The 27,063-nt window shown below is 33.8% G+C and overlaps 1 protein-coding gene across 1 annotated transcript in view; it reads right to left on the bottom strand.

The window, feature by feature from the left end:
* Window positions 1-24,604, bottom strand: part of LOC148953356 (protein arginine N-methyltransferase 3-like) — a 48,161-nt gene extending 23,557 nt beyond the window's left edge. The window contains exons 1-3 of the mRNA XM_089087640.1: window positions 24,445-24,604; window positions 9,275-9,410; window positions 1,261-1,448 (exon numbers count right to left, since the gene is read on the bottom strand). Of these exons, the coding sequence (XP_088943766.1) occupies window positions 1,261-1,343 (83 nt within the window). The 5' untranslated portion in view covers window positions 1,344-1,448; window positions 9,275-9,410; window positions 24,445-24,604. The remainder of the gene's footprint in view (window positions 1-1,260; window positions 1,449-9,274; window positions 9,411-24,444) is intronic.
* Between the last annotated feature and the right edge of the window lie 2,459 nt (window positions 24,605-27,063).

The raw sequence follows: 27,063 nt of genomic DNA, 5'->3' as shown, positions 1-27,063 counted from the left end.
CAAAATGGTGTTATCTGTAGTATCTCAGAAACAGCTATGAGTATTAAAGCTGAAACTGTCAGAAAACGTTGAGAGGGATCTTTAGCAAAATCAAAAGGCATTACTGGCATTCAGGTTGTCAAAAATCATGTCTCTAATATAGTAATAGTTAAGGATACTGAGTTGAAACTGTCATAGAACAGAGAGAGGGATATATAAATTTAAAACTTGAGATAAATCTTGTTTGATGGTTTATGGAAAAACAACTAGCTGTTATCCATATATAACAGATACAAAAGTTGTTAGTCAGAAAATTAAACGTTGTGGTAAAAACTGTTATCTGGGAGTGATTGTTGATAACTCACTGAGTCTTAGTGGTCACATTGCATATACCAGTAGTAAACTAGCTACAGATGTTGACACTATTTGATACCTTACGCTTTTATGTCCTCATTATGCACTAAGAGTTTCATATTCCTCTATGAAGCATCCATATCTGAAAAAAATACTGTTTTTTTTCTTAGTCAAAACTTTTACAAGTCATCTTGTTCCTCTTCTGGATGTTCAGAGCCTGGTTATAAGACTCTTGACTGGAGACAGTTTGGGTGTATCGGCAAGGGAACTTCATTATGAGCTTTATATACTACGTTTTGCTGAAATTTTTATGTACGTACAACCATCATCTCAAATTATTGTCTCAATTTTTTCCATTGTTTTCCACAAGCACATTATCTCATAACGATTATAAAACAAGACTCACTTTTGATACGTAGACCGCAGGTTATAGTGACTAGATGAAGATTAAGTATTTGGCACATTGGACCTCTAATTGTGTTTCGTGCAAAATTTAACTCGGGTTCTATCAATTGTTGCACTTACACTGTTTTTAAGTTTATGAATTTGGTACACTAAGTGTGTACAAGTGTTAAAAATTTAACTTTCAAAATTTACTATTAAGTTGAAACTTTCAGGGAATGTTGCGAAGGATGTTGAACTAAATCACGAGGCACAATGGTAAAAAAGGTTGTCAAAATGGCGTATTTGTAACTATATAGAGACAAAATTAAAACAGAATAAAACATGAATATGATATTCGTTCGTTTTTTGTCTATAATGATAAGATTGTCCCTGTCAATCAAATATTTTGGTACCTTATTCGACATCAAGGATTGCGTAGCCTGTAATAAACAAGGAGTCATTCAAACCAAGTGTGGTTTAGTTCAATATAATAACTAAAATTCAAAAATGAAATGAATTAACAAGATAATAGGCCAGACATACCATAAAATATTTCTAGCATGATATATTACATCTGATTTATCAACACCAACAACCTTAGCAGCACCAGCCTTGGCTGAAAACATGGAAAGAATTCCAGTGCCGCATCCGATATCTAAGACAATCTTTCCAGAAAACGTTTTGCTATTTTTGTAGATGGCATCTCTGTAGCCGAGAGTTCTAACCTTGTCCTGAAAAAAAATCTTACAAAGAAATGGACGTTTATACTGCAGTTCTTATATTTTTTTTTTCAAGAGGCTAAATTCCTTTTTGAGAAAGGAGGGAAGACATTCCCAGAGTCCGGCTTAGCAGCTACACTCCAGGCAGCCTTTTCACTTACTGCCGCTTTGTTTCAAGAAACAGATTACAAAATAAATACGAAATTGATCTTGATTCAAAGGAGCAATTGTTTAATTCTGGAAGTAAATACGCATAAATGACCTCTAATCTTGTGCCAGGGTTATATAAAAGATAAACTGTAGCGTAAATAATGGAGTTTCAGGGGGAGAGGGCGGTAGTCCCTAGTCCCCTTCATTTTTAGGGTAACTCTGGATAGGATATTAAAAATGAAAATAAATTTAAAATGAAAAACATTTTCTTTCATAAACGTACAGAATAGGCTATTACTTTTTAAAAATAACCTCAAAACGAACAAGAGGGTCAGCCATGTCTCCACTTCTTGTTCTGTAAGCTACAATTTTGACTTTTACCTCAACATTAAAAAAAATTCTGACAACACAACAATGGGCTAAAAAGTTTTTTCTTCTTTTCACATTTCCACAGGAAGACAATGACTTATTGATGCACATGTACTTTAAACAATAAAACAAAGTTAATTCTATTATTTTAAATAACATTGAGTAGATAAAATTTATTCTACCAACTAACTATACTTTTTGAACAAAAAATGATTTTCATAAAGCCCATGTGGAATTCTAGGGATATGAATAGGTTTAAGTGCGAGGGGGGTTGGCAGACTGTATTGCCCTAATCAATTTAATGTCTTTATCTGGTATACCACACAAGGATAGGAACTTAACAAAAGCTCTTCTGTCAGCTGAATCAAATGCTTCCTCATAATCTGTAAAACTGAGGACGAAAGGGGTTTGATGACGAAGGCACTTCTTATTTATTAATCTAAGAGTGAACACTTGCTGCATGCATTTTCTTTGTATCTTGTTATACGCATATGATATTGATGTTTGGATTCAAGAGGGTAAGTTTGATAGTGCTAGTCTGGAATTAGACTTGGAAACTTTTAATTAGTGTTGTGTATAGGCCATCGAGTGCTAGCTGGGAAGAATTTGAGCGTAGCTTTAATCAACTTACACGTTTGGCGTCTCAAGCAGCTCTATATTTTATTTGTATGGGTGAATTCAACTCTGATCTGCTTTCGTTGAATGGAGTGAATCTTGATTATTTTAATTTGATGGTTGATCATGATCTTTTCCCCCTTGTCTATATTCTAACACGTGTTACGAGTCACGCGTTACGTGCACGCGTTACGTGCTGAATGAAACGCGTTACATGTCATTCAGCTACTCTCATAGATAATATTTTTGTTGGTTCTAAGTATCTGGACCGGCGTTATGCTGATGTGGTTCTATACCCTTGTTCGGACCATTTCCCAGTTGTCACAACGGTACCTTGTGGCCGAATAAAAAAGGAAATGAATTCAAAAAAGCGAAGACTAGGTCGTTAAAAATCGAGAATTTAAAGAACTGTGGTGAAAAGATGAGCAGCATTGATTTTAGATGGGGATCGTACAACCAATATATGATAAGACTTGCCCAGTGAAATATTTGAAACCTCAGAAAAATTAGCCTAGGAGGCCCTGAATAACTTCGTAGATTCTTGACGCGTCAGATTTGAGAAATCAATTGTATGTTGATTATTTAAATAGTGAGAGTGCAGAAAAAACCGGAAGAATTTAAATATTATGCAAAAAAGTGAACTGGATGAGAAGAAAGGCTAAAAAGAATACTTTGTGAATCAATTGGGTTTAAATAAGGATAATACTAAAGAAACTTGGAAAGTTATAAATAATCTACGTATTGGCAAAGAAGATAGAAGCTCCACCCAATTTGCTACTGATTCAAGGAGAAACTGTTAATATGAAACGATTATTACTAATAGATTTGCAGAGTTTTTTTCAAGTATTGGCCAAAATGTACAGGCGGATGGGCTAATTAATTCTCATCATGGTTTCCTGGACTATAAACTAGTGGATGATAAAGGAACTGGAAGTGATCTTGAATCTAAGCCGTGTACTGAAGACGAAATTCCGAAATTCCATATAGTCAATCTTTCCCACCAAACTGGTGAATTCCCTGATGCACGTAAAAGGGCAAAAGTAATCCCCTTTCACAAAGGTGGTTCAAAGCTTGATATTGAAAATTAGAGACCTATATCAATCCTACCCCTTTCAAAATTATTTGAAAAAACTGTGCATGAAAGGCTTTGAGATTATCTTACGAAAACGGGGATACTAAGTGAAACACAGTTGGGCTTTAGGAAAGGTCACTCGACGTTGGGGGCCTTGCATTCCCTCTGTGATACTGTGAATAAATGCTTTGAACGTGGTGAAATTCCTTTATTGATTTCAGAAAAGCGTTTGATACGATGGATTTTAAAATTTTACTCAAAGCATTTAATCCTTTGGAGTTCATCGTGACTACCTGAAGTGGTTTGATAGTTTTTTGAGCGGTAGATCTCTTCAAGTTGTATTAAATGATGTTTTTGCCTCTCCTTTTGAAGTGAAGTGTGGTGCGTTTCTACTTATCTGAGTATTTTATTACAACTTATGCAGATGATACTGCTCTAGCTGTGTCTAGTCAATCCGTTGATGATTTGTTGTTGAAAGTAAATAGGGTTTTGAAGTGTTTTTTTTGTATTTACAAGTTTGAGCCTTTTGTCAGCGAATCTTAAAAAAAACAAATTATTCTTATGATATCTAGAAGAGTTGGTAAGCAGCCAACAATTGATGACGAGGTATTTTTTAATGGTAGGGCTTTGTCACAGGTGCATGAAGTACGTTATTTGGATTTCATATTTGGATTTCGTTATTTGGATTGTAATTTGTCTTGGACGCCCCATATTGATCTTGTTACAGCTTAAAGTTGCTAGAGGTCTGGGAATTTTGCACCGATTAAAGCATGTTTTACCATTATCAGTTCTTCTGTTACTATACCACACTATTGTTACACCTTATAATTCTTATGGTTGTGTTCTTTGGTCTAGTAATTATTATGCAAATTCTAAAAGAGAGCAGATTCTTCAAAATAAAACAGTACCTCTCCTTGGTAATTGTGTACGAAAAGTGAGCGATACCGCGTCAGGGTTTAAGAAATTACGAGTGTTTAAAATTGGTCAGATTCGTGATTTTCAAGCTGCTGTTTTGATTTTACTGATTTTTTTTTTCGTGTAAATTGTTCGCTCCACAGGTATGCGATTAGAGAGATGGACAGTTTTGTTGATGAGTACTGAGACACCACACGTGCAGGTTTCGGAATTAGATATTTAGCTCCAGCTAATTGAAATGATATACCAGCTGGCATTCGGAGGCTGAGCAAATTGGGGTATTTGAAGCAAAATTTAAGGAACACTTACTGGGAGAGGGCAGTTAATTTTGGTATTATTTGTTGTTGTTTTAGGGCTTTGGGACTTTTTTTGTAAAATATTTTTGTTACTAGTTGAGAATTAAAGGATTGCAGCCGTCCATCATAGGCTTTTCGAGCCTTCCCCGGGTGGTTGTGTTTATATATAGTTTATTTTGTAATTATTAGTAAATAAAATAAATTTGTCTAAAACTTGTCTTCCTTCCTAAAAACATACTGTTCTTCCCTATAAACTTCATCTATAGCATATCTAAGTCTAAAAAATATCATCTTATTAAGTAATTTTCTTCCTACTAAGATCAAACTAATGCCTCTACAATTACCGTACTCACTCTTATCACTTTTCTTAAAATGGGGTTTAATTAAAGCTCTCCTAAAATCGTTAGGTACTTCTCCTTTTTCTGGAATTAATTAAAAAAACATTTTCCACAAAATAAGTTTTTCAAAGAAAAGTAAAGAACTCCATTAAATAAAAAATGAGCAAAAATGCAATATTCTACCAAGCTCGAAACTACCATAAATCAGCATCGATAAATAAATAAAACCCAAAACTAACAGAAATTAAAATAAATAACCGAGTCAAACTCAAAACGAGCAAAAATTAACATAAGTTGGGCGCAAAACCCCTATGCCTTCCCAAGGCCTGAACAAAATTTGCACTTTACTGAAAAAAATACAAATGAATGTACATTGTCAGTTTAATATTCATATACTGATATTTAGTAATCAAAATGTTAAAATTATTTGATTTATTAAATTTATAAAAGTAAAAACATTTATATTTTTTTTGGTAAAGTGCAAATTTTGTTCTTCCCAGAGTATAATTTAAAACCCTTGCCCTGAGGGCTGTGGCGGAGTATCCTTCTCAAAAACATATTTTATATCTGTAAATCAACTACGCAGAACAAAATGGCTATCTCAAAATTTTTATCGGATGTCTTTGGGGGAATGATGGGCGTGGGGGTGGGCTAGTTGCCCTCCAACTAAGTTTCGACTAAATTTTGATTTAAAGAGAGAAAATATGTATAAGGTTCTTATAGAAGACGTCGTCGTAGAAACTTCAAAACAGGTTCATTCGATTGGAAATTCAAAGGGCTAATACCTTCTTAATAGTCGAAAGTGATTGGAGGGCAACTAGCCCGCCTCCCACGCCCATCATTCCCCCAGCCATTTTGTTAAAACCCTTGCCCTGAGGGTTGTGGAGGAGTATCCTCCTCAAAAACATATTTTCTATCTGAAAATCAACCACGATGAACAAAATAACTATTTCAAAATTTTGATTGGATGTGTTTGGGTGAATGATGGACGTAGAGAGGGGGAGGGGGCTAGTTGCCCTCCAATAGCTTTCAACTATTGAGAAGGGCACTAGCCCTTTGAATTTCCAATCAAATGAGCCCTTTTTGAAGTTTTATAACAACACCTTCTATAAAAACCTTATATACCCCAGGATATAACATAAAACCCTTGCCCCGAGGGTTGCTGGGGAGTGTCCTCCTCTAAAACATATCTTCTATCTGGAAATCAACTACGCTGAACAAAATGGCTATCTCAAAATTTTAATTGGACGTGTTTGGGAGAATGATGGGCGTTGCGGAGGGGCTAGTTCCCCTCCAAACACTTTCGACTATCAAGAATGGAACTAGCCCTTTAAATTTCCAATCGAATCAGCCTATTTTGAAGCTTCTACGACAACACCTTCTATTAAAACCTTACATGCCCCCAGTGCATAACATAAAACCCTTGCCCTGAGGGTTCTGGGGGAGTTTCCTCCTCAAAAACATATTTTCTATCTGGAAATCAACTACGCTGAACAAAATGGCTATCTCAAATTTTTTATTGGATGTAATTGGGGGAATGATGGGCGTGGGGGGACTAGTTGCCTTCCAATCACTTTCGACTATTGAAACTAGCCCTTTGAATTTCCAATCGAATGAGCCTGTTTTGAAGTTTCTACGACAACGCCTTCTATAAAAACCTTATAGGCCCCCAGGGTATAACTTAAAACCCTTGCCCTGAGGGTTGTGGGGGAGTGTTTTCCTCAAAAACATATTTTCAATCTGTAAAAAATTACGCTGAACAAAATGGCTATCTCAAAATTTTGATTGAATGTGTTTGGGGGAATGATGGGCGTGGGAGGGGGGGGGGCTAGTTGCCCTCCAATCACTTTCGACTATTAAAAAGGGCACTAGGTCGTTGAATTTTCATTCGAACGAGCCTTTTCTGAAATTTCTACGACAATGCCTTCTATAAAACATTATATACCCCCTGGGCATAACTTAAAACCCTTGCCCTGAGGGTTGTGGGGGAGTGTCCTCCTCAAAAACATATTTTCTATCCACAAATCAACTACGCTGAACAAAATGGCTATCTCAAAATTTTGATTGGATGTATTTGGGGGAATGATGGGCGTGGGAGGGGGGCTAGTTGCCCTCCAATCACTTTCGACTATTAAGAAGGTATTAGCCCTTTGAATTTTCAATCGAATGAACCTGTTTTGAAGTTTCTACGACAACGTCTTCTATAAAAACCTTAAACATATTTTCTCTCTTGAAATCAACTACGCTGAACAAAATGGCTATCTGAAAATTTTGTTTGGATGTGTTTGGGGGCAGGATGGGCGTGGGGGGGGCTAGTTGCCCTCCAGAAAGGGCACTAGCCACTCAAATTTCCAATCGAGTGAGCCCTTTTCGAAGTTTCTACGACGACTCCTTCGATACGAAGTACTCGGGTACGGAGAAAAAAAAAAAAACAAAAAAAAACAACACATTGTGTCAACATCGTTCTTTTCATTGACAGCACTTGCGCGTTGCCTATGAAAAGGTGGGCATGAGAGGGGGGTTAGTTACCGTCCAATTACTTTCAACTATTAAAAAGGGTACTAGCCCTTTGAATTTCCAATCGAATGAGCCTTTTTTGAAGTTTCTACGACAACACCTTCTATAAAAACCTTAAACATATTTTCTCTCTTTAAATCAAAACTTAGTCGAAACTTAGTTGGAGGGCAAATAGCCCATTAAAAAACTTATTTGCCCCCAGGGCATAACTTAAAACCCTTGCCCCGAGGGTTGTGGGGGAGTGTCCTCCTCAAAAAGATATTTTCTATCTGGAAATCAACTACGCTGAACAAAATAGCTATCTCAAAATTTTGATTGGATGTGTTTGGGTGAATGATGGGCGTTAGGGGGGGGGTTAATTGACCCTCCAATCACTTTCGACTATTAAAAATTGAACTAGCCATTTGAATTTCCAATCGACTGAGCCTTTTTTGAAGTTTCTACTACAATGCCTTCTATAAAAACCTTATATCCCCCCGGGGAATAACTTAAACCCCTTGCCCTAAGGGTTGTGGGGGAGTATCCTCCTCAACAAGAAATTTTCTATGTGTAAATCAACTATGCTGAACAAAATGGCTATCTCAAAATTTTGATTGGATGTGTTTGGGGGAATGATGGGCGTGGGGGGGGGGGGGATAGGTGCCCTCAAATCACTCTTGAGTGTTAAAAGGGGCATTAGCCCTTTGAATTTCCAATCGAATGAGCCTTTTTGAATTTGCTACGACAACACTTTGTATAAAAACCTTATATGCCACGAGGGCATAACTTAAAACCGTTGCCCTGAGGGTTGTGGGGGAGTGTCTTCCTCAAAAACATATTTTCTATCAGGAAATCAACTACGCTGAACAAAATGGCTATTTCAATATTTTAATTGGATGTCTTTGGGAGAATAATGGGCGTAGGGGCGGGGGGGGGGGGTGTGTCCTACTCAAAGGTATTATTTCCTGAACTCTAAACTTCGTAGAACAAAATGGCTATCTCAAAATTTTGATTGGATGTGTTTCGGGAAATGGTGGGCGTGGAAGGGGGGCTAGTTGCCCTCCAATCACTTTCGACTATTGAAAAGGGCACTAGCCACTCTAATTTGAAATTTCGAACTTTCTACGACAAATCCTCCGATACGAACTGCCCGGGTATAGAGAGAAAAAAAACACATTGTGCCTACATCGTTCTTTACTTGGGCAGCGCTACCGCGCTGCCAATGATAATATTCATAATTTTCAGTAATTTAATTCTAGCTCAAACACCATATTTAATAAACAAATTTACCACATTATTAGTACCTGGGGCATTATTATTTTTGGCGCTGTCACTATTTCTTCCTCCCAAAACTAAGTCACAATACAAGATATACAGTCGTTTTTCGCAATGGTATTCTTTTGCTAAAAATACTGGAAGCCTTTTTGAAGACGATAGAATGAGGAGCTCTTGCACAGGCATAAACTCAAAAGAGAAATTCATAATCCATTCACACTAAACAATCATAATATATTAGGCAATACATTGTGTGTTGAAAGTACTCTTAAAAACTGTCTTGCAGTTTTTAAGACAAAACATACAGCATACCTTAAGCAACTCTAAATGTATACCAAGATGAGACTTCACCAAGAAGTTACCATGATCTATACCAAGAAGGTTGTGTGCAGTTGCTTTGACTTTTTTTTATGTCATTCAATACTTCTTGCAATGCCTTACTTTCCATCTAAAATGAAATATTTTTTTATTAGCATAACAGCTGATTTTAGAAGTTCAATATTTTTCATTCCAGAAATAATTTATCAGCATATAAACAAGTACATGTTCTAGATTAAAAAATGCACTAATATTGCATGCATAAGAACTAACGCATAAGAACCCCCTTCACTCTATTTTTTTTAGGTAGTGTTAATATTATACAGCTATGCTTTAACTGACAGCTGTTTTTTTTTTCTTATTAGGATCTGTTTTCATGTAGTTTTTCAGACCTTAAAAGCATAAAAGACCGTAAAAACAATATTCCACCTGCAAAAGAAGTAGTGGTTGCGAGCTGCGTATAATCGATAACACTTAAAAACTGTATTCTACAGTCTTCACGCAATTTTTATCCAAATTTGACACAAGCATAAAGAAGACGAAATAAAAGTCGTATGTCACTAATTTGGAAATGATATTGAAGTGCATGTTTTATTTCTTTGGTTTAATTATCTTAGGGATGTGCAACAAACATTTCAAAACCAGCCCAATGAATATCCCCATTCTATGATACTACTATTATCAACTTTAAAGTCAATAATGATAACAACGAGCTCTTTTAAGGCTCTCTCTTCATTCACTCTTAGAATTCATTACTTACTAGTGACATTTAAGAAAAGCTATTGAGACTAAGAGGTGGTACTGCAGCCTCTAAGCTCTTTTACTCCTGAGTCTGTCCATTCATCGATGCCCTTACAGCTTCAAATTGTCTAGGGTGTACCAGAATCACCCCTAAAACAGCCTTCTAAGTAGTCCCAAACATTAGAGTTAACTAAAATAAATAATTACACTTTGTGTTATATCACAGCTGATGAACTATAAAAATAAAAAAATTTATCCCTGCAGGGACAACAGAGCAACAAAAAGGGTAACAGATTTAATCAAATATAGAAAATAGAATACAAAAGAATATAGAGTATATTAGAGAGGAAAATGAAAAATTGAATTAAACCTTTAAGGTAAACCCTCTATTATAATAGTAAGCCTTGCGACCACCGCTATTGTGATTATAATCGTTAGGTATGGTAACGTGACCAAAAGATCAACAGGGCCAAACTCTAGGCCAAGGATGCCACCACCTGTACCACTACTAATACCTAAAGCTATTTCCTTGGAGGGTAAATCGAACCCCATGTCGATTTACTAATGCCAGCATTTCTCGCAAACTCTTTGCCTACCCTGCCTGGGTTCGTAAAAGAATAATCTAATATAGTTGCAGAAAATAATTCAAATGGTTCACTTTTTAAGAGTCAAAAGATATTGAATAGTAACCAGCCCCCCCCAAGCCCTTTTTCCCAAATGCATCCGATAAATTTTTTTAGGTAGCCATTAGGTTAAAAAAAAGTTCAAATATCATATAACAAAAATTCCAGTATTGAAAAGATCCCCCAGGTTCCGGGAGCAGGCGTATAGGTTATACCCTGGGGGCATGTATGGTTCTTATCGACAGGATGCTCGTATAAACTTTAAAGACGACTCATTTGATTGGAACTTGAAATTTTTAATTCACTTTTTAAGAGTCAAACCAGATCGGAGCGCACCTAGCCCCCCCCCTTCCACATCCTTTTCCCCTCAAACCCATTCAATAAGAACTTTGAGATAGTAATTTTTTAAAAAAATATTTCAAAGACGATATAACAAAAACTTCGGGGTCAACACAGCCCCCCAGGGTCCCGAGTGCAGGCATTGGAAGTTATGCCCTGAGGGAATATATAGTGCTTATGGAAGGGATGCTCGTAAAAACTTCAGAGAGGGCTCATTTGATTGGATATTGAAAGTTATTGTTTAGTTTTTGAGATTCAAACAAGATTGTAGGGCAACTAGCCCTCCACGCCCCTTTTCCCGAAATGTATCTGAAAAAAATTTTGAGATGGCCATTTTGTTAAAAATTGTTCTGAACTCAGACAAAAAAACTCAGGTGACGACACAACCCCCCAGGGCCCGATGGCAGACGTTGGTAGTGATGCCCTGGGGCATATATGGTTCTCCTGAAAGGGATCTTCTTCTGAGAGGACTCATTTGATTGGAAATTAAAATTTCAAGGTCACTTTTTAAGAGTCAAAAGAATTCCGAGGGGCATCTAGCCCCCCCCCCACGCCTTGTTTTTTCAAACCCATCCGATGAAAATTTTGAAATAAAGATTTTGTTTGCATTTTTGTTACTTAGTCTTATTCTGTCATTGCCTTAGCTCATTTCCCAAACTTGTCTGTTACTAAATCCTTCTTGTTTGTAGCTAATAGCTTTTTGAAATATGATTTATTTTTCTAAGAAGATAACATTTAAATGTGATATAATATACCATGCATTTTTGTTACTTAGTCTTATTCTGTCATTGCCTTAGCTCATTTCCCAAACTTGTCTGTTACTAAATCCTTCTTGTTTGTAGCTAATAGCTTTTTGAAATATGGTTTATTTTTCTAAGAAGGTAAAATTTAAATGTGATATAATATACCATTGCATTTTTGCTACTTTGTCTTATTCTGTCATTGCCTTAGCTCATTTCCCTAACTTGGCTGTAACTAAATCCTTCTTGTTTGTAGCTAATAGCTTTTTGAAATATGGTTTATTTTTTTAAGAAGGTAAAATTTAAATGTGATATAATATACCATTGCATTTTTGTTACTTTGTCTTATTCTGTCATTGCCTTAGCTCATTTCCCTAACTTGGCTGTAACTAAATCCTTCTTGTTTGTAGCTAATAGCTTTTTGAAATATGATTTATTTTTCTAAGAAGATAACATTTAAATGTGATATAATATACCATGCATTTTTGTTACTTAGTCTTATTCTGTCATTGACTTAGCTCATTTCCCAAACTTGTCTATTACTAAATCCTTCTTGTTTGTAGCTAATAGCTTTTTGAAATATGGTTTATTTTTCTAAGAAGGTAAAATTTAAATGTGATATAATATACCATTGCATTTTTGTTACTTTGTCTTATTCTGTCATTGCCTTAGCTCATTTCCCTAACTTGGCTGTAACTAAATCCTTCTTGTTTGTAGCTAATAGCTTTTTGAAATATGGTTTATTTTTCTAAGAAGGTAAAATTTAAATGTGATATAATATACCATTGCATTTTTGTTACTTTGTCTTATTCTGTCATTGCCTTAGCTCATTTCCCAAACTTGTCTGTTACTAAATCCTTCTTGTTTGTAGCTAATAGCTTTTTGAAATATGGTTTATTTTTCTAAGAAGGTAAAATTTAAATGTGATATAATATACCATGCATTTTTGTTACTTTGTCTTATTCTGTCATTGCCTTAGCTCATTTCCCAAACTTGTCTGTTACTAAATCCTTCTTGTTTGTAGCTAATATCTTTTTGAAATATGGTTTATTTTTCTAAGAAGATAAAATGTAAATGTGATATAATATACCATGCATTTTTGTTACTTTGTCTTATTCTGTCAGTGCCTTAGCTCATTTCCCAAACTTGTCTGTTACTAAATCCTTCTTGTTTGTAGCTAATAGCTTTTTGAAATATGATTTATTTTTCTAAGAAGATAACATTTAAATGTGATATAATATACCATGCATTTTTGTTACTTTGTCTTATTCTGTCAATGCCTTAGCTCATTTCCCAAACTTGTCTGTTACTAAATCCTTCTTGTTTTTAGCTAATAGCTTTTTGAAATATGGCTTATTTTTCTAAGAAGGTAAAATTTAAATGTGATATAATATACCATGCATTTTTGTTACTTTGTCTTATTCTGTCATTGCCTTAGCTCATTTCCCAAACTTGTCGGTTACTAAATCCTTCTTGTTTTAGCTAATAGCGTTTTGAAATATTGTTTATTTTTCTAAGAAGGTAAAATTTAAATTTGATATAATATACCATGCATTTTTGTTACTTTGTCTTATTCTGCCATTGCCTTAGCTCATTTCCCAAACTTGTCTGTTACTAAATCCTTCTTGTTTGTAGCTAATAGCTTTTTGAAATATGATTTATTTTTCTAAGAAGATAACATTTAAATGTGATATAATATACCATGCATTTTTGTTACTTTGTCTTATTCTGTCAATGCCTTAGCTCATTTCCCAAACTTGTCTGTTACTAAATCCTTCTTGTTTGTAGCTAATAGCTTTTTGAAATATGGTTTATTTTTCTAAGAAGATAAAATTTAAATGTGATATAATATACCATGCATTTTTGTTACTTTGTCTTATTCTGTCAATGCCTTAGCTCATTTCCCAAACTTGTCTGTTACTAAATCCTTCTTGTTTGTAGCTAATAGCTTTTTGAAATATGGTTTATTTTTCTAAGAAGATAAAATTTAAATGTGATATAATATACCATTGCATTTTTGTTACTTTGTCTTATTCTGTCATTGCCTTAGCTCATTTCCCTAACTTGGCTGTAACTATATCTTTCTTGTTTGTAGCTAATAGCTTTTTGAAATATGGTTTATTTTTCTAAGAAGGTAAAATTTAAATGTGATATAATACACCATGCATTTTTGTTACTTTGTCTTATTCTGTCATTGCCTTAGCTCATTTCCCAAACTTGTCTGTTACTAAATCCTTCTTGTTTGTAGCTAATAGCTTTTTGAAATATGGTTTATTTTTCTAAGAAGGTAAAATTTAAATGTGATATAATATACCATTGCATTTTTGTTACTTTGTCTTATTCTGTCATTGCCTTAGCTCATTTCCCTAACTTGGCTGTAACTATATCTTTCTTGTTTGTAGCTAATAGCTTTTTGAAATATGGTTTATTTTTCTAAGAAGGTAAAATTTAAATGTGATATAATATACCATTGCATTTTTGTTACTTTGTCTTATTCTGTCATTGCCTTAGCTCATTTCCCTAACTTGTCTGTAACTAAATCCTTCTTGTTTGTAGCTAATAGCTTTTTGAAATATGGTTTATTTTTCTAAGAAGTTAAAATTTAAATGTGATATAATATACCATTGCATTTTTGTTACTTTGTCTTATTCTGTCATTGCCTTAGCTCATTTCCCAAACTTGTCTGTTACTAAATCCTTCTTGTTTGTAGCTAATAGCTTTTTGAAATATGGTTTATTTTTCTAAGAAGGTAAAATTTAAATGTGATACAATATACCATGCATTTTTGTTACTTTGTCTTATTCTGTCATTGCCTTAGCTCATTTCCCAAACTTGTCTGTTACTAAATCCTTCTTGTTTGTAGCTAATAGTTTTTTGAAATATGGTTTATTTTTCTAAGAAGATAAAATTTAAATGTGATATAATATACCATGCATTTTTGTTACTTTGTCTTATTCTGTCATTGCCTTAGCTCATTTCCCAAACTTGTCTGTTACTAAATCCTTCTTGTTTGTAGCTAATAGCTTTTTGAAATATGATTTATTTTTCTAAGAAGATAACATTTAAATGTGATATAATATACCATGCATTTTTTTTACTTTGTCTTATTCTGTCATTGCCTTAGCTCATTTCCCAAACTTGTCTGTTACTAAATCCTTCTTGTTTGTAGCTAATAGCTTTTTGAAATATGGCTTATTTTTCTAAGAAGATAAAATTTAAATGTGATATAATATACCATGCATTTTTGTTACTTTGTCTTATTCTGTCATTGCCTTAGCTCATTTCCCAAACTTGTCGGTTACTAAATCCTTCTTGTTTTATCTAATATCTTTTTGAAATATGGTTTATTTTTATAAGAAGGTAAAATTTAAATTTGATATAATATACCATGCATTTTTGTTACTTTGTCTTATTCTGCCATTGCCTTAGCTCATTTCCCAAACTTGTCTGTTACTAAATCCTTCTTGTTTGTAGCTAATAGCTTTTTGAAATATGATTTATTTTTCTAAGAAGATAACATTTAAATGTGATATAATATACCATGCATTTTTTTTACTTTGTCTTATTCTGTCATTGCCTTAGCTCATTTCCCAAACTTGTCTGTTACTAAATCATTCTTGTTTGTAGCTAATAGCTTTTTGAAATATGGTTTATTTTTCTAAGAAGGTAAAATTTAAATGTGATATAATATACCATGCATTTTTGTTACTTTGTCTTATTCTGTCATTGCCTTAGCTCATTTCCCAAACTTGTCTGTAACTAAATCCTTCTTGTTTGTAGCTGATAGCTTTTTGAAATATGGTTTATTTTTCTAAGAAGGTAAAATTTAAATGTGATATAATATACCATTGCATTTTTGTTACTTTGTCTTATTCTGTCATTGCCTTAGCTCATTTCCCTAACTTGGCTGTAACTATATCTTTCTTGTTTGTAGCTAATAGCTTTTTGAAATATGGTTTATTTTTCTAAGAAGGTAAAATTTAAATGTGATATAATAGACCATGCATTTTTGTTACTTTGTCTTATTCTGTCATTGACTTAGCTCATTTCCCAAACTGGTCTGTTACTAAATCCTTCTTGTTTGTAGCTAATAGCTTTTTGAAATATGGTTTATTTTTCTAAGAAGGTAAAATTTAAATGTGATATAATATACCATTGCATTTTTGTTACTTTGTCTTATTCTGTCATTGCCTTAGCTCATTTCCCTAACTTGGCTGTAACTATATCTTTCTTGTTTGTAGCTAATAGCTTTTTGAAATATGGTTTATTTTTCTAAGAAGGTAAAATTTAAATGTGATACAATATACCATGCATTTTTGTTACTTTGTCTTATTCTGTCATTGCCTTAGCTCATTTCCCAAACTTGTCTGTTACTAAATCCTTCTTGTTTGTAGCTAATAGCTTTTTGAAATATGGTTTATTTTTCTAAGAAGAAAAAATTTAAATGTGATATAATATACCATGCATTTTTGTTACTTTGTCTTATTCTGTCATTGCCTTAGCTCATTTCCCAAACTTGTCTGTTACTAAATCCTTCTTGTTTGTAGCTAATAGCTTTTTGAAATATGATTTATTTTTCTAAGAAGATAACATTTAAATGTGATATAATATACCATGCATTTTTGTTACTTTGTCTTATTCTGTCATTGCCTTAGCTCATTTCCCAAACTTGTCTGTTACTAAATCCTTCTTGTTTGTAGCTAATAGCTTTTTGAAATATGGTTTATTTTTCTAAGAAGGTAAAATTTAAATGTGATATAATATACCATTGCATTTTTGTTACTTTGTCTTATTCTGTCATTGCCTTAGCTCATTTCCCTAACTTGGCTGTAACTATATCTTTCTTGTTTGTAGCTAATAGCTTTTTGAAATATGATTTATTTTTCTAAGAAGGTAAAATTTAAATGTGATATAATATACCATGCATTTTTGTTACTTTGTCTTATTCTGTCATTGCCTTAGCTCATTTCCCAAACTTGTCTGTTACTAAATCCTTCTTGTTTGTAGCTAATAGCTTTTTGAAATATGGTTTATTTTTCTAAGAAGGTAAAATTTAAATGTGATACAATATACCATGCATTTTTGTTACTTTGTCTTATTCTGTCATTGCCTTAGCTCATTTCCCAAACTTGTCTGTTACTAAATCCTTCTTGTTTGTAGCTAATAGCTTTTTGAAATATGGTTTATTTTTCTAAGAAGATAAAATTTAAATGTGATATAATATACCATGCATTTTTGTTACTTTGTCTTATTCTGTCATTGCCTTAGCTCATTTCCCAAACTTGTCTTTTACTAAATCCTTCTTGTTTGTAGCTAATAGCTTTTTGAAATATGATTTATTTTTCTAAGAAGATAACATTTAAATGTGATATAATATACCATGCATTTTTGTTACTTTGTCTTATTCTGTCATTGCCTTAGCTCATTTCCCAAACTTGTCTGTTACTAAATCCTTCTTGTTTGTAGCTAATAGCTTTTTGAAATATGATTTATTTTTCTAAGAAGATAACATTTAAATGTGATATAATATACCATGCATTTTTTTTACTTTGTCTTATTCTGTCATTGCCTTAGCTCATTTCCCAAACTTGTCTGTTACTAAATCCTTCTTGTTTGTAGCTAATAGCTTTTTGAAATATGGCTTATTTTTCTAAGAAGATAAAATTTAAATGTGATATAATACACCATGCATTTTTGTTACTTTGTCTTATTCTGTCATTGCCTTAGCTCATTTCCCAAACTTGTCTGTTACTAAATCCTTCTTGTTTGTAGCTAATAGCTTTTTGAAATATGGTTTACTTTTCTAAGAAGGTAAAATTTAAATGTGATATAATATACCATTGCATTTTTGTTACTTTGTCTTATTCTGTCATTGCCTTAGCTCATTTCCCTAACTTGGCTGTAACTATATCTTTCTTGTTTGTAGCTAATACCTTTTTGAAATATGGTTTATTTTTCTAAGAAGGTAAAATTTAAATGTGATATAATACACCATGCATTTTTGTTACTTTGTCTTATTCTGTCATTGCCTTAGCTCATTTCCCAAACTTGTCTGTTACTAAATCCTTCTTGTTTGTAGCTAATAGTTTTTTGAAATATGGTTTATTTTTCTAAGAAGATAAAATTTAAATGTTATATAATATACCATGCATTTTTGTTACTTTGTCTTATTCTGTCATTGCCTTAGCTCATTTCCCAAACTTGTCTGTTACTAAATCCTTCTTGTTTGTAGCTAATAGCTTTTTGAAATATGGTTTACTTTTCTAAGAAGGTAAAATTTAAATGTGATATAATATACCATTGCATTTTTGTTACTTTGTCTTATTCTGTCATTGCCTTAGCTCATTTCCCTAACTTGGCTGTAACTATATCTTTCTTGTTTGTAGATAATAGCTTTTTGAAATATGATTTATTTTTCTAAGAAGTTAAAATTTAAATGTGATATAATAAACCATGCATTTTTGTTACTTTGTCTTATTCTGTCATTGCCTTAGCTCATTTCCCAAACTTGTCTGTTACTAAATCCTTCTTGTTTGTAGCTAATAGCTTTTTGAAATATGTTTTATTTTTCTAAGAAGGTAAAATTTAAATGTGATATAATATACCATGCATTTTTGTTACTTTGTCTTATTCTGTCATTGCCTTAGCTCATTTCCCAAACTTGTCTGTTACTAAATCCTTCTTGTTTGTAGCTAATAGCTTTTTGAAATATGATTTATTTTTCTAAGAAGATAACATTTAAATGTGATATAATATACCATGCATTTTTTTTACTTTGTCTTATTCTGTCATTGCCTTAGCTCATTTCCCAAACTTGTCTGTTACTAAATCCTTCTTGTTTGTAGCTAATAGCTTTTTGAAATATGGTTTATTTTTCTAAGAAGTTAAAATTTAAATGTGATATAATATACCATGCATTTTTGTTACTTTGTCTTATTCTGTCATTGCCTTAGCTCATTTCCCTAACTTGGCTGTAACTATATCTTTCTTGTTTGTAGCTAATAGCTTTTTGAAATATGGTTTATTTTTCTAAGAAGTTAAAATTTAAATGTGATATAATATACCATGCATTTTTGTTACTTTGTCTTATTCTGTCATTGCCTTAGCTCATTTCCCAAACTTGTCTGTTACTAAATCCTTCTTGTTTGTAGCTAATAGCTTTTTGAAATATGATTTATTTTTCTAAGAAGATAACATTTAAATGTGATATAATATACCATGCATTTTTTTTACTTTGTCTTATTCTGTCATTGCCTTAGCTCATTTCCCAAACTTGTCTGTTACTAAATCCTTCTTGTTTGTAGCTAATAGCTTTTTGAAATATGGTTTATTTTTCTAAGAAGGTAAAATTTAAATGTGGTATAATATACCATTGCATTTTTGTTACTTTGTCTTATTCTGTCATTGCCTTAGCTCATTTCCCTAACTTGTCTGTAACTATATCTTTCTTGTTTGTAGCTAATAGCTTTTTGAAATATGATTTATTTTTCTAAGAAGATAAAATTTAAATGTGATATAATACACCATTGCATTTTTGTTACTTTGTCTTATTCTGCCATTGCCTTAGCTCATTTCCCAAACTTGTCTGTTACTAAATCCTTCTTGTTTGTAGCTAATAGCTTTTTGAAATATGGTTTATTTTTCTAAGAAGATAAAATTTAAATGTGATATAATATACCATGCATTTTTGTTACTTTGTCTTATTCTGTCATTGCCTTATCTCATGTCCCAAACTTGTCTTTTACTAAATCATTCTTGTTTGTAGCTAATAGCTTTTTGAAATATGTTTTATTTTTCTAAGAATATAAAATTTAAATGTGATATAATATACCATGCATTTTTGTTACTTAGTCTTATTCTGTCAATGCCTTAGCTCATTTCCCAAACTTGTCTGTTACTAAATCATTCTTGTTTTTAGCTAATAGCTTTTTGAAATATGACTTATTTTTCTAAGAAGATAAAATTTAAATGTGATATAATATACCATGAATTTTTGTTACTTTGTCTTATTCTGTCATTGCCTTAGCTCATTTCCCAAACTTGTCTGTTACTAAATCCTTCTTGTTTGTAGCTAATAGCTTTTTAAAATATGGTTTATTTTTCTAAGAAGGTAAAATTTAAATGTGATATAATATACCATTGCATTTTTGTTACTTTGTCTTATTCTGTCATTGCCTTAGCTCATTTCCCTAACTTGGCTGTAACTATATCTTTCTTGTTTGTAGCTAATAGCTTTTTGAAATATGGTTTATTTTTCTAAGAAGGTAAAATTTAAATGTGATATAATACACCATGCATTTTTGTTACTTTGTCTTATTCTGTCATTGCCTTAGCTCATTTCCCAAACTTGTCTGTTACTAAATCCTTCTTGTTTGTAGCTAATAGCTTTTTGAAATATGGTTTATTTTTCTAAGAAGGTAAAATGTAAATGTGATATAATATACCATGCATTTTTGTTACTTTGTCTGATTCTGTCATTGCCTTAGCTCATTTCCCAAACTTGTCTGTTACTAAATCCTTCTTGTTTGTAGCTAATAGCTTTTTGAAATATGGTTTATTTTTCTAAGAAGATAAAATTTAAATGTGATATAATATACCATGCATTTTTGTTACTTTGTCTTATTCTGTCATTGCCTTAGCTCATTTCCCAAACTTGTCTGTTACTAAATCCTTCTTGTTTGTAGCTAATAGCTTTTTGAAATATGATTTATTTTTCTAAGAAGATAAAATTTAAATGTGATATAATATACCATGCATTTTTGTTACTTTGTCTTATTCTGTCATTGCCTTAGCTCATTTCCCAAACTTGTCTGTTACTAAATCCTTCTTGTTTGTAGCTAATAGCTTTTTGAAATATGGTTTATTTTTCTAAGAAGATAAAATTTAAATGTGATATAATATACCATTGCATTTTTGTTACTTAGTCTTATTCTGTCATTGCCTTAGCTCATTTCCCTAACTTGGCTGCAACTATATCTTTCTTGTTTGTAGCTAATAGCTTTTTGAAATATGGTTTATTTTTCTAAGAAGATACATTTAAAACCTGGAAGGGAGAGTAGGGGAATGCTTCAGATATAAATGCTGTGAAGATTTCTCCCTAAAAAGTGAGCTTCTGCATGTCTACCGCCATTAGTATAATTTCTTATTTTAGCAGGAAATTTGGGAATGTTTTATAAGAACTGCAATTTTGATATAGGCCTATTAACAGCTTAGAAACAGAGGCAGATCCAGGAATACAAACGAATTAGAACAGTTTGTAGAAAGGAAACTATTCTTTTTTCATTCTAATTTTACCAACAGCAAAACTTTCCCTTTGCTTTTGAGTGGGAACCAAAATGTGATGGTAAAATCAGACACAAACTGGGGGTATTTTATAGGGTATTATAGGACTTTAAAAGAATCCCTATTTCTGTTCAATAATCCCTGTGTTAAAAACGGTTGATCTTGAAGAATAAGGATAAAAAGTGAAACTTTAATGTACAGAGCAGAGAGTTGAAGAGGGGATACATCCCCACCCCAAAATGTAGGGAATAGTTTCTATTCTTTATGTTTTAGCATCATTTTTGTACTTTTACATAGAATCTGTTTATTGTTGTTGTTTTTTTATTCATGTTTGTTCTTACCTTTAAAAAAAGCATAACCAGGGTTGTATAAAATTCAAGGAGGGCTACCTCCTTATCAAACCTGATTCTTTTAATCAAAATCCAACTTTTGCACAGCAATGCTTCAAGAAAACAAGCTTCTTTGTTGTATTTACTTGGATTTTGCCAGTATTTTTCAGGGAGGAGAGAGGGAGAATTACCACAAATTTTACTATAAAAATCCTAACACGGGCAAATACTGGGAGGGCATAGGGGTGAGCCCCCTTGGTGTAGGTTTAAAGCCCTGTCATCAATTTTCTGTGGCCTGATTGATGCTTGGATGATTGAAAAACTATGATTTTGATAAGGATCTGTTGATGCTTTGTCTGCCTTAAGTGTTTGAGGAATTCTTGTGTCTTGGAGTGTCTGGTGTCAGTTAAGCTTACAAGGCATTTTTCTATGGCTTTTCATAATGTAAACCATAAAATTGTCAGAAAATGTGCATGTGAAGACCTGTTTCTTTTGTAACAACTAAGATAGGAATAACAGAGATGTCATAGGGTTGCTTGTAATTCTAGAAGGGTTTAGAAAGTGTAATTGATAATTGTAAGTTTATTATTTTCTTGCCAATAAACTGTATAGAAACAAGCAAGCAACAATTAGCTCATCAATAGGCCTAGTTAATTCAGGATAACAAATAAAGTCAATCAAAAAGTAAAATCAAGATTGCTTAAAAGCCTGATCCTGTTTAAGGGTGTGGGACAGTGGAATAATTTTATCAAAATATGGGGGGAGAGTGCAAAGATGAAGCCAATTTTCCTAAATCAAGTGAAAATGACAGGGAAAACTGAAAATGAGCCATATAGTTACAAAAAGTAAAGATATATAAAAGAAAACTGACCCATTTCTGTAGATAGTTTTAGTTAGTTATAGATTTAGTTTCCTGAGTGACAGGATGCAATGCATTGAGCTTAAAAATACACAGACAACAAAGATGTCAAAGTTCCTCCCCATCACCTGCAGAGTCCCTCCGGGTACCAAACTTGGGCTGCTGGCTTTCCTCATAGCTGTAAACAAGCTGGTAATCCAACTAAAACATAGACTAAAATTTGCAGATGAATTGACACTACCCACCTTTTGATTGGTCTCATCCAAATCACAAGCACACACTTGAGGACTTGCAGCATCAAGCAAGGAAGGCCACACTTCAAATCAGTACTGAAAAAAGTGTGGTCCTCCAAGTCAACTTTACAAAGCATATTCCAGAACAAATAGAACCTGAGGTTGATCTTAAAGCAGTGGAGTCCACAAAAATTCTTGGGATCATAATCAACAATAACCTTGGCTGGGAATCCCAAACCTCCAAATTGGTACAGAGAGGAGCCAGTCTTCTCATACAATTTGCCCAGCTATGAAGATTTGGAGGCGAATGGAGTTTGTCCGGAATGATGCAGACCTTGTCTGCTGACCACGTGCCTCTGGATATGGGGTCATCCCCTAACTAAACACTCTGATCAGGGTTGCTGCAACCTCATGTGGCGGGTGGAGCCCACCCCGGAAATATCAGTATCTAGGTTAAACCTAGCTCTAATCAGATTCCAGGCCTAGGGTCGGTTGGGCTAGCGACCCTCCACCTGAAAATCAAGTGCTACGCAAAGTGACTACATAGCCTCGGAAAGCAGTCTCGGTTTTCGACCCAAGCAGCCGAGCGAACACTACGATGGTTCGGACACCTACTTCGAATGCCTCCACACATACCTGCGAAAATGATCCATGACTTTGACCCTGTCAAAGCCGGTTGGAAGCGACCTCGCGGTGACCGAAGAAACGATGGTCTGACAGCCTGTCCAAGTTCCTGGCAATGGCAAATATCAGGTTGAGCGATGTGCAAACGCTTGCCATGGACCAAAGTGGATGGAGGAGGCAGAAGTCACTCTCTACGCCGAGCAGCGCCCGGCAGGAGACATAAGTCAAAGTAAGTCAAGTATGAAGATTTGGACTATCCCACCACAACTTGGCCAAACCTCTATAAGCCTACATTTGTCCTGTCCTGGATAACAGGTTTGGCACCCTAGACTCACCAAAGCTCAGGATCTTAAAATTGAGTGATTTCAAAAACGCACATGTTGAATCATCCTTGGGCACAAATATAGATCATAAGGAGAGTCTGACATCACTAGGCCTGAATACACTATCTGCCAAGCAACACAAGTTGCTCATGACTTTTGGAAGGTCCTGCCTATTGTTGGATCTTTTTCATAGCCTAGCATCCTGCCAGAGTTTCAGCCAGCTCCTGAAAATCCACACCCTATCTGGGGGTCAAACTGGAGAAAAGAAAAATTTAAGCTACCTCCAGCTAAGTGTAGTGTGTAATACAATTATTCCTTTGAGCCATACTTTTGTAAACATTATAATAACATGTCACAGTGATTAATGTCTTTTTTCTGACATGCCAGTACTATTCTTTTGGATATTTTGGCACAATAATAAACTTGATTGATTGATTGAATTGTGCAGGCTTATATTATTTTTGAGAAACTAAATTTGGTAAATTTCTACCAAATCATATTATTGAATTACACACAAAACGTGAATACACCTTTTGATGCCTTCTTTATGCTGATTACAAATATAATAATCATTTCTATCAGAAATGAATTTCAGCCCCCCTATATATGCCAATTTGGGGTATATTTTTACAACCTAACCTAAGCTAGCCCTGAATTGGCATATATAGGGGGAGTTCATTTCTGATAGAAATGATTATTATACTTGCAATCAGCATGAAAAAAGGCATCGAGTGGTATATTCACTTTAAGCGTAAGTCAATAATATGATTTGGTAGAAATTTACCCTAAATTTTTGGTGGGGGCAAAATGAGGTCTAGGAGAAGCAGTTGCCCCCTGCCCCATAGCAAATCATGCCCCTGGTGTGGGGAGAGGGTGCATAGTAAAAGTTTGTTAATTAGCCTAGCCTATGTTGGTTTGTATTATCTTGGAAGCTATTTCTCATCAATAGATGATTGATATGCTAGCCTAGTATCAAATAAAAACACAAATAAGTGAAGATAGATCAGTAAGATCATTCTAAAACATAATTATGAATTTGGAGCACTATATCATACTTCTGAAACGTCTTACCACTCATTATTGTTAGGTCTCAGACTCTCAGCTTCAGACTTGACATGAGTTGAGGTCACCTCACGTCTTCAAGGACCTTGTGACCAGATTTCGTGTTATTTATCTTTCTTCAATGTGCAGTAAACTTCCGACTGCTGCAAAATAAAAGACGGCACTTTATACAATTTTATATAGATAGGCACTACACATTTCCAAGTTTATCAGTCATTGACAAAAAATCCCGAAAATTGAAATAATAAATCAGCCAAATTGGGAATTAGTAGGATCTTCTGCTACTACTACAGCCACTACTACCAATAACATCTCATTCTAACACCCAGCTGCGCACGCTCTTTCTTAGTCCCAGTCCTTCTTCTTTACACCCTCTCGGGAAGTTCTGATTTCCTTAAATCTTTTCATACGACCTCCTCCCAACCTCTGAGGTCTTATCCCAGATTTGCCTCTCAATTAATCGGACTATCTTTATTGGATAATTTTAGAAAAAGCCAAGACATATAGTCCAAGTGTTTGAGAGGCAAATCTTGGATAAGCCCTTTTTAGGATTGTATAAAAATTATGTTATTTCATTTGTTGATAGATAAGTCTATCTACCATCTGTTCATATGTTCATATGTCTGAGGGCAGAACTAAGTTAGATAGTCGTGGAATTAAGGGACAAAAGATTGAATTGATTTTGGGTTGACGCCTGATTGACAATGTCAACTGGGCTTGTATGCAAAATCTGGGACTTCATGCGCTAAATTAAAATCAAGTATTTTGCAGGTATCAAAACATGGCTAATTTTACAAAAACCAAATACCGATAGTCCGAGTGATAGATAGGGAAATCTCGGATAAGCCCTTTTTATAAAAATTATGTCATTTCATTTGTTGATAGATTAGTCTATCTATGATCCGTCCATATGTCATTCCTAGGGCAGAACTGAGGTAGATAGTCAAAGAATTAAGGGGCGAAAGATTGGATTGATTTTGGGTTGACGCACGATTGAAAATGTCCACTGGACATGTATGCATGCTTAGACTCTCAGGCGTCGAACAAGCGAAACCTAAGCCTAATAGGCTTGGCGGCTTATATTCTAATGATGGAATACCGTGTCTTAGAATTGACCCATGACCAACAAGTCCCCTGGACATGCAAGCGAACGGTAAAACCTATCCTCCTGGGACCTGATGTCCAACCGGTTGCATGTTCGTTCACGAATTTTTATCATCCAACCTACTACAAATCGGGACTTAAAGATTGCCTCCTTTTCTGCAAGAGGCGTTTGCTGCCGTCTGTGATTTTTTTCAGTCCAGTAACAGTAATGGAGGCCGAACCAGGAGCAAGTGAAATAAAGAAAATCAACTTACGAAAAAGGTCAAAAGATAAGAAATTAGATAAGAAATACAAAGCGATAGGCTAGACAATAGAAAAAAAATCAGGCGGTGTACCCTAAGACCGAAGCATTGACAGGTTTGATTTTTAACGCATTTACTGTTATTGCTGCCATCTGGCAGAAGGACTTTCAGTCTTGTACAATGGGTTGTACATTCGGTCTTACCTATAGAAGTCCAACGGGTTGGAGGTTTTACTTTTATTATTTCAATTTTATTTAATATGTCTATTATTTTTACTTTTTAACCTATTCAATTTTAAACATAGTTTTTAAGTAATTTTTTTTTGCTGCTCGTTATAGCCAAATATAACAATGCAATAACGTTATTTCTTGGGCTTGGTGCTGTGGTCAGTTATTAGTAGCAGTCAGTTATCACAGAATCACTGGTACCCCGTTTTAGTTCAATAATATTTAAGTGATTTGTTTTTATTGCGTGTATTTATTGCGGAGATCTATTTTTTGTTTATATATGTATGAATATGTTGATGTTGTATGTTTGAATTGGCTTTTGCTTCGTTTGATTTAGTTCTTATTTTGTCCTTGAGCTATTTATAATTTTGCGTTCTTATTTGATTTTTATTGGTTTTGTCGATATTTATTTCGTGCTATCGTTTTCTTTTCTTTAGCTTTTTTTCATATTTTGCTCAGTCAGTTCTAGGGTTTTTCATTTAATAAATAAATAAATAATATATTAATTAATTATCTATCTATATATTTTAATTATTTGTCTCTATGCTCTCTACATTCTGTTTTCTCTACACCTTTTTTTCTCAACATTCTATTCGTATTACGAACTCTTTTTATTCAGTTTTCCACCGTTTCGGGTTTTATTTTCGCCACTTTTTCGTTTTAATCCCAACATTTTTTTCTTCAGTGAGGCTATTTAAATGGAGTTGTTGTATGGCTAAAGTTTCATACTGTGAGGTCTAAAGCGCTAACAGTTTTTTTTTTCTTTTGCAGTATACTTGGAAAAAGCCTTTTATTTGCTTGAAAACTGCTATATCAGCGACTTGTAAGATAGCGGAGACGAACACGACCCTGAGTGGTGTTTACCTGGCAACACATGTGCAACAGATGCAGACCAAGTGTCTTCTGATAGTGAAGAAGAGTCTCAAGGCTTTCTAGATCGGGCTAATCTCAATGATTTCTCAGTCCTATTCGACGAAGAAAATGACGACATTCCACTAGCGCAGCATATTCCAGCATTCAAAACTGATTCCGTATCAACAAGTCGCTCGGGAAAA

Source organism: Artemia sp. Qi Xiang Cuo, chromosome 4 (genome assembly GCF_049724085.1).
Source record: "Artemia sp. Qi Xiang Cuo chromosome 4, ASM4972408v1, whole genome shotgun sequence".
Classification (NCBI taxonomy): Eukaryota; Metazoa; Arthropoda; class Branchiopoda; order Anostraca; family Artemiidae; genus Artemia; species Artemia sp. Qi Xiang Cuo.
The sequence above is the reverse complement of the archived record's forward strand: the minus strand, read 5'-3'. Positions and strand labels throughout refer to the sequence as shown.